The following is an 8,570-nucleotide window of genomic DNA, read 5'->3' as shown; positions in this document are numbered from 1 at the left end:
AAAGAAAGAAAGAAAGAAAGAAAGAAAGAAAGAAAGAAAGAAAGAAAGAAAGAAAGAAAGAAAGAAAGAAAGAGAGAAAGAAAGAAAAGAAAGAAAGAAAGAAAAAGGCTGCAGGCCGTAGATATTCTGGGAGTGGAGGAAACACCTCTAAAGCTGAATGAGAGGAGAGAGAGTGAAGGTCAGGAAACCTCTGGGCTGGCCCTGTCCTCCTCTCCAGGGTTTTAAAGGGAGTTGCATTATTCACAGACAGTGTGAAATGTTCTGGTCTCATAATTAAGAGTCCTAGAGAGAAGAGAAGACAAACCATGCCTGACACAACATGTATCATCTTTGAGCTCTATTGGCTTTGAGGACCAAACGTGGACAGAGAAGCACATTAGAGCTGCTGTGTGGCAGCAGTTCAGTGATTTGGGACAGGGAAAAAATATTTAGTAGTGGTTTTATAACAAGATTTTGAGCCAAAGACTAGTTCTAGTTAAATCCTAGAAATACATTCTGTACCTGATGTAGAAGTATGTTGTTTGTTAAATGGAAACAAATTTTAAAGCATCAGACATTTAGTAAGTTCACTATCCTCACTGGTGCAAACTAGAAAGCATGACCTTGAAACTAAGAAATGAAATGAAAGGAGGGTGGCACCATTTTGGATACTGCTCTACATCACCTGGTAATTGAATCTGGCAAAGAAGTGAATTAGATTCTCTGGATTTTGGAGACAAGGCAATATCAAATTACCCAGCAGACAGCATCCCGACTGCTGGCATCAGCGCTCATTGGCTTCCTCCCTGAAAGTGGCTTGCAGCTGCTCTTATGCCCCAAGCCTGCAGATCTGTGGACTTACCGATTTACAGCTGGCATTTCTTATTCTCACTCTCCATCCCCTCTGACTCTCATCCTCTGTGGATTTCTTTTTAAAACTCGATGACACTCGTGTGTTTTGCATGTGTATAGGTAAGGCGTGTCAGAAAAGGAATGGGGCTAGGGACTGGCTTTAAAGTCTTTGGCAAGATTTGGAAAGTATGGGATATCATCTTTTTGGAAAGGTGTCAGCATTGTGGCTGGAGGGATGGCGTGTCCAGCTGCCCTGATCAATGTCCTTCCATTTGGGAAGCCAACGCTCTGTTTCTGTGGAATGAACTGTTGTGTTAAAGCCAGCCCTGCAGGTTCGTTTTTGCCATGGCCTTTCTACCTTAGTGTGGTGTGGCCGAATTGATAGTAGCCAGGCTGAATCACCGAGTGTACAGCAAATGGTCCTTCCACAAGGCTACATGTTGTGGAGACAACCAGAAATGGATTGTTGCCAATAGTAATAACAGTTGCAAACAAAAGCAGAGTAAATGTGAGTCACCTGTGCAAAGCCCTTAGTATCTGCAGTGGTCTTTTCAGGTGAACTCATAGGTATATGAATGATTTCAGGGCCAGGGGATGATGCTTTGCAGCCATTTTGAAAGTGTTTTCTTAGGTGGCATTTTCAGTGTGTTAAAAATGAACACAGAGCTCTCTATATTGCTACCATTCATTCTTGTTGCCCACGCAGGGGAGGTCTTTGCGGGATGGGTGGTATTCCTATATCAGATGAATTGGGAAGTGAGTGACAACTGTAGAAAAAAGAACTCTGATGATTTCAGGGAACTGACTTCACAGAATTGTACCTGTGACAACGTAGTAAGCAACCTCATTGGTTAGCTTTGGGCTTGGATATGGAGAGAATCAAATCAATATTTGGAATCTAGAGAGAAAAGGAGGCTAGATAAATAAATTATGTGATTATACTCATTCAGAATTTTGATAAGAAACTTTAAATGTATCTAGGCATAGGTTCAAATAAATGGCTTCTCCGTTACATTGATGAAATCTAAAGGGGAAAAATGCCTTTCTGGTGTCGATGTGGACATCTCTCTGGAAAAACAGGTGGTCATCATCTGGAGGTGGAGAGGCCACCTAGTGCCTTGGTGACCAGCAGCACCTCTAGACACTTGGTCTTTGACATGAACGCTGGTGGCATGAAGCAGGTGGCTTTGGAAGTTAACTTTATGCACAGGTAGCCTTTATGGAAGGTTACCTTTATGTAAAGGCTTTTAAATAACTATTTAATTTGTGATGTTGCAGATTCTCAAGAGTCTGAATTCTACCAGTGATTAGAAACCTTACCTGGATCTGTTGGAAACCTTTATGTGAATCCTACCTGACTGTAGGAAATGGCGGTGTGGGCATCTCTTTAAAGTATGATGACGGAAAACTGTGCTACTCGTAGTCACAGTTCTGCCAGTGCATCTCCCTCAAATCGTAAAAACTAAACAAGGTCATCATGCTTGTGCCCTGTTCTTGTAAACACTTGATCTGACAGTTCCTCCAGCAGCACAGAAGGGCCTAGAAGGGCCTAGGTTCTCCTGGACCAAAATATGGATTTAGCAGATATTAGAGATCCTTTTGGCCACCCCCTCTTTTTGTAGATACAGAAACTGAAACCCAAGAAAGTTAAAAGGTCACAGAGCCAGCTGGACAGCACAAGTTCTGTTTCTCCTGTCTCCTGGTACAGGCTCTTCCCTTTGAGGCCGTTCAGACTGCAGCCGGTCATTCTGGATCACCCATGGGATGGCGTGGTTAGGTCCCTCTAAGTGAAAGCCTAGGACAAGCAGTGACATTCCCCACCTACCAGTGACCTTGGCCGTCCTCTCTAACATACTGATTGCATTAGTGAAAACAGAAATTCCATGAGAATGCAGGTGCCTGAGCAAAGTCCGGCAAATGGGAACATCATAAATTAAAGAGTAGTATTGATTTGATGGTTTTGTCCATGGTTGCATAGGCTGAAGATCTGATAATATCCCACAATTCTTTCAAGAGATCCTAACCCCTTAGTTTATTATTTTTTCACTTCTAAGGACTTAGCTCTAAGTTTTTACCTTCCAGGGAATAAACTGTACTCCTGCTTCTTTTCATGAACCCAAAAAGCATCTCTGAACAGATTCAAATAATAGATGCTGCAACAGAACCCAATTGTATCAGGACGCCTTATAGTGACCCCCTTATTTCCAAAGAAGAGTAATGACCCAAGAGCAAATGGTGTTCTGACCACCTGGAGTTATTTCAGGTTTGACAGTCACTTGCCTCATAGAGATGCCTAAGTGGAGTCCTGTAGATGAACTCATAAAATATGCATTTAATACTTTATTTATGATCTAGCTATAGCACTGCACAAAGGTGACATCAAAATGCATGTGAAAACACCTTATACCGGCTTTGTATCAGGTGAAAAGTGGCTTTTGATAGTCTGTGAAGAGAAGCTGGAGAATGATATTGCTGGACACTCCAAATGGAAGGAGGACTAATTTCTTGGAAAAATCCAAGAATTAATAAATTAATGGTCAAGAAAGAGAAAAAATGAAAAAAATCTAGGAGGGAAAATCCCCACTTTCTGCAATGTAGTGATTTGAAGAAAAAGGCCTGTTTGGTTTACCTTTTAATTTAAGAGTATATCCAGAAGCTTCCATGTTCATTTGCTCATTCAGCCCACCATATGCAAAATATACTGAGTGATTACACAGAGCGAACCAGAAGTCAATGCTGCCTATTTTTACCTTTAAAAAAAATTTGTAGAAATATAACTTTTTACCATAAAATTCATCTGTTTCAATTCACTGATTTTTAGTGAAACTGACAGAGCTGTCAGCCACACCACAGTCTAGTTTCAGCACATTTCTATCACCCTGAAAAGATCCGTCATGCCCATTTGCAGCCAATCTCTGTCACCTCAGGTAACCACTGATCAATATCTGTATATGAATTTGCCTTTTCTGTGAGTTTCATATATAAATGGCTGAATAATATTCCATTGCATGAAGATACCTTTTTTTCCCCCTGAAATTGCCTGGGGGTAAAGTCTTCTCAGAGAGAATATTACTGAGCTGGGCTTTGAAGGGGTTATTTGGACCAGGAAGGATGTTGCTCATTTTAAAAAATATTTTCTCTCTATGCTTTGCAGATTGGATAATTCTGTTGATTTGTCTTCCAGTCTCTTGCATTTTTTTTTTATAGTTTCTATTATTCTGCTGAAAACCTTTTGCCATACATTTTAGGAGTATTTACTTTCATCTCATGGACTATGGTTATAATTGCTGATTTAAAGTCTTTATCTAATTATTACAACACCTGGGTCATCTCAGTATTGTGATCTGTTGATTGCTTTTTACCATGAGAATTGGTCATATTTGCTTGCTTTTTTGTATGCTGCATTTTGGTTATATAATGAATATATTGAGTTTTATGTTGTAAGACTCTAGATCCTGTTTAAATTGTCCGGAAAAGGTTGTACCTGTAATTTTCATTATCTGCATTGACTTTTTCTATCAGTTCTCTGTTTTATCTTTTTTAGCAACAGAAGTTTCAAGGAAATCCAACAAAGAAAACCAGATCAAAAAAATTGGATTACCTTAAAGGCCAGAAGGTTATTGCAAGATGTGATGAAAATGGCTTTTATTTTCCAGGTAGATATTTCATTTTGTGAGATCCTTTGTTAAAGAATACGATATCAGGAACTGGAGGTTCTCAAACTGTCCTTTCCCTGGAACACTGACTTTTCATAGCTGTATTAAGGTACTCCACTTCTAGAATGCAGTGGTGATGGGGTTTCTCCCCATATTTGTGGGGGGAAAATAGCCAGAAAAGATATTTATTTTAATCTCTTCCTTAGTATACAAATTTTACTACACATCTTCTGTGTTCCGTGTGTGTAATACCCCTAAAGTGCTGGTCTGATGTGGTAAGCAAACATGAAAATTCTTGTCTTCATGGAACTTATATCCTAGTGAGGGAGACAGACAAGCGACCAAATAAGGAGGTTGAGAGAGTGAGGGGGAATGTTGCAGTTTTAAATATAGTGGTCCATGAAGAGTTTCTGGGGAAGGGGAACCATGAGTAAGGGCTTACAGGAAGAGAGGCAAGCCATGAGGTCATCCGGGGGAAGCAGAGTGTTCTAAGCAGAGGGGACAGCAGGTCAAAGTGATGAGGCCACAGCGCACGTGACTCCTCAGAGCAAGAGGCCAATGTGGCTGGGCCGGAGAGGTTTGTGTGGGTGTTTCTGGGGCATGAAATCCTGAAGGAACCCGCCAGGCGAGGTTCAAGCAAGAGCTTCATGAACAGTGAAGATCTAGAGCTGAAGAAAAACACTTTATGTCAGAAAAGTAAAATAGATTATGGCTGGAACCTAGAATTAAAAGGAAGGGGAGAAAAGAATAAGGCTCCTCAGAGAGGTAAGTATGAGGCCATCCCTAATGGGTCACGTTAAGAAGTTTGGACTTTTTCAGGGAGCCACATTTAAAACAGGGAGGAACGCCATCACACATAGAGCTTAAAAATATCTCTCACATCACTGCGTGAAGAGTAGCTGTGGAGTGGGTTAAGATGTCATTCAGGTCCCTGGCTGGGCCATGAGGTAGATTGTGGTACCTACCAGAGGTGGTGTGGACAGGAAGATAATGAAGTGTGTCTGGACATAATGAATCTGGGACATGATGCTTTATGTTCATGTCTCAGAATCTCCATCTCCAGACCCAGAGTAGTCATCAATGAAGATGTAGTCACTGAAATCACAGGCAGGCCTGTGGGGAAAGAGGGTTAGGATATAACCCAGAGGAAGATCTGCTGGAGAAAGAGATTATACCGCAGAAATATAGCTGCTCTTACATAGGCATTATCTATCAAATACCAGGTACACTTTATTAAATCTTTTTAAATGAGAAAAAATGCTTCAGCAAGAGTTTAGGTTTCCAGCAGGCATATACGTAGGACTGACGACCAGGACATTTCCTTTGAATTTGATAAACATGCTTTGGAGTTGACTGGATAAGAGTAAATATAAATCCAAGCCTGTGAGATATGAGATCCTAGGCTAGGGCGTGAAACTCTCCTTTGCAAGAGTAGGGCCTCAAAACCCAGGGCTCATTTCCCTGGGGCTCAGACTTGCTGACAAGTGATTATAGGAGCCACTCCTGCCTGGTTTTCTGAATTTGAGCCCTGGAGAGGGGTTTGAGGTGAATTTGGCAGTTGAATAAAAATGCTGAAAAAGACTGGATCCCAAAGGTCTGGATGAGGCTTGGGGTCAGTTTATTGGCCAGGGTCCCAGAGGAGAGCGAAATGGCTGAGCCTTCAGCACCCACCCCCCGACCCCACTTTTAATAAATTTTGAGGCCCTGCTGCTGCCAATCTGGAGAGGGAATGGGTTACGCCATGACACATGCAGTACTTGAGACTAGTTCAGCAGTGATTACCGCTCTGGTAATACACAATTAGAGGCAGAGCGCAGATACTCCTGAGAGCTGCATAGAACCTGGCTAGCCGGGATCATACGTGGGCTCTTGGGTGGCCTTAGCCTTTGTCCCCCTCCCCTAAAGTCAGTACATCTTTTCTTTCATTGAGACTTTTAGCTGTACTGTCATAGAATTATTTTTTTATAAAAAGTAATTTCAAACTTAAGAAGAGTTACAAGAATAATGCAGAGAATTCCTGCATACTCTTAGAGTTACTAATTTTTAACATTTGCCACATTTATTTTTACCACATTTATTGCTCTCTCTCTTTCTCTCTCTCTCTCTTTCTCCACCTCCACACATACACACACGTTATTTTTTCTGAATTATTTGAGATTAGGTAACATCATCATGCCCCTTTACCTCGTAATACATCAGCCTATTTCTCAAAACAAGGGTATTCTCTTACTATAACCACAATAAAGTTATAAAATTCAGGAAGTTTATCATTATTATGCTATTTTTCACCTATATATTTCCATTTTGTTAATTGTTCCAATAATGGCCTTGATAGCATTTTTTCTCCAGTACAAGGTTCTATCCAGAATGATATAGTGCATTTAGTTAACATGTCTCTTTAATCTAAAATTATTCCCCAGCCTTTCCTATTTCATGATATTGACATTATTTGAGAGTAAGGTCAATTCTTTTATAGAATATTCCTCAGTTTGGATTAGATTAGATTCAGATTATGCATTCCTGGACAGAATGCTACCTAAGTGATGTCATGATGTCACATCCCTCTCAGGACAGATGTCCCATCAGAGACACCGGTCCTCATTAGTGGTATTTAGATCACTTGTCACTGTGTATTACTATTTTCTCCTGGCTTGTTGGTGCCAAAGGCAGGGAAGAAGATGCATTTCAAAACCTTAAGTTATTATGTGTGGGAACGCAGTCATTCTCCCTATTGTTCAGTGAGAAGCGGCATTTTACTTTAGGAAACTCATCATGGCGAAAAGTCAGGTTTGCAAGATTTCTGCGTTGCGCCATAGGAACAAGTGACACTGGAAGAAAAGGTGGGGGGTAGGGACTGAATACTTTCTCAGATGTAATGATTTAGGGTCAGGAAACCTACTTGTAAAGAGTTTTCTAATTTACTTGAATTCTGCCTCTTTCCTCTGCTGGCCACATGAAGTTCTCTGAGCCCGTTTCCTCATCTTTCCAAATGGGACTTGACACATTTAAAACCCCCATAAAATTGCCGTGTAGATTAAATATGATAATGTACAGCATACCGTAAAGTGTTAATTACTTGTAAAGAGTTTTCTGTCATCCCTCATGAGAGCCCCTCTTAGGAGATATAACCAATCCTCTTCCCGGAGTAGAGGGAGCTGCTTGCAGTTTACAGCTTTGACAGCAGTTCGAAGAGGCAAAACCCAGCATGGCAGGCTACAGAGGAAACCTCTGAGACTGAAGGAGAATGAGAATATGATGAACACGTGTAGGCTGACCCTCAGCTGAGTGGGGCAGGTGGAGGAGCTGCTGCTTATGCCTTTTCAGGAGATAGAATTTAAGCTGGCTGTGAATATCAGAAGAGTCTTAACAGCCAGGGGTAAAAACTCCAGTCTGCAGTCTGAGAAATGCCTGTTTGGAACAAAGATTGAGAGCGATGTATCTTTCGCCAAGTGAACTGACCCACACTATCTACTTAGTCTATTTCTCTGGTCCCCTGACCTCTGAGCTTAAGCCAGTTTTGCTAGAGTCTCCACAGGGGCACATTCCCCCTTCCCCCAGCCTGGGGACAGGAGATCCCTCTGGCCAAGGTGGCAAGCAGACTTGTAGCCAAGAAGATGCCCGGGATCACCAAGCCTCCATTAGGAGAAAGACCAGGCAGGTCCCTGGAATAGTTCCCAGCGACATTTCAGAGCCAGGTGACAGGATCTCAGCTCTTGGGGTGAGGACAGAGAAAAGCTGCAGTGTCGGGGAAGCCCAGAATGGAAGCTGACCCTGAGTGGGGATATAGAGATGGTAGCAGCTCCTTCATTAGATGCAGAAGGAGCGGGACAGGCTGAGCCCTAACTGGACAGGCTGCTCATGTCCTGGGTCCTCTAGTTCCCAGAGCATGGCCAGCCAGGTGTCAGCACTGTGTCAGCCCAGTGTCAGCACCGTAAGGCTGATTCTAGGTCACGCCGGGAGAAAGTGCACTGATTTCTGGGGGTGGCCAGAGGCCCACATCCACAGAGATTGTATGAAGAAGAAAGGAGAACTAAAAAGAAGTTGTAGTAACAACTCTAGGTCTAATCGCCTAGAGCAGGTTCA

At 42.0% G+C, this 8,570-nt stretch overlaps 1 protein-coding gene across 1 annotated transcript in view; it reads left to right on the top strand.

The window, feature by feature from the left end:
* The window catches only part of VWA3B (von Willebrand factor A domain containing 3B), a 136,800-nt gene that overhangs the window by 119,246 nt on the left and 8,984 nt on the right, over nucleotides 1-8,570 (top strand). The window contains 1 exon segment of the mRNA XM_025045043.1: nucleotides 4,376-4,487. Coding sequence (XP_024900811.1) covers nucleotides 4,376-4,487 — 112 coding nt within the window.

Source organism: Pteropus alecto, unplaced genomic scaffold, assembly GCF_000325575.1.
Source record: "Pteropus alecto unplaced genomic scaffold, ASM32557v1 scaffold223, whole genome shotgun sequence".
NCBI classification, from domain to species: Eukaryota; Metazoa; Chordata; class Mammalia; order Chiroptera; family Pteropodidae; genus Pteropus; species Pteropus alecto.
The sequence above is the reverse complement of the archived record's forward strand: the minus strand, read 5'-3'. Positions and strand labels throughout refer to the sequence as shown.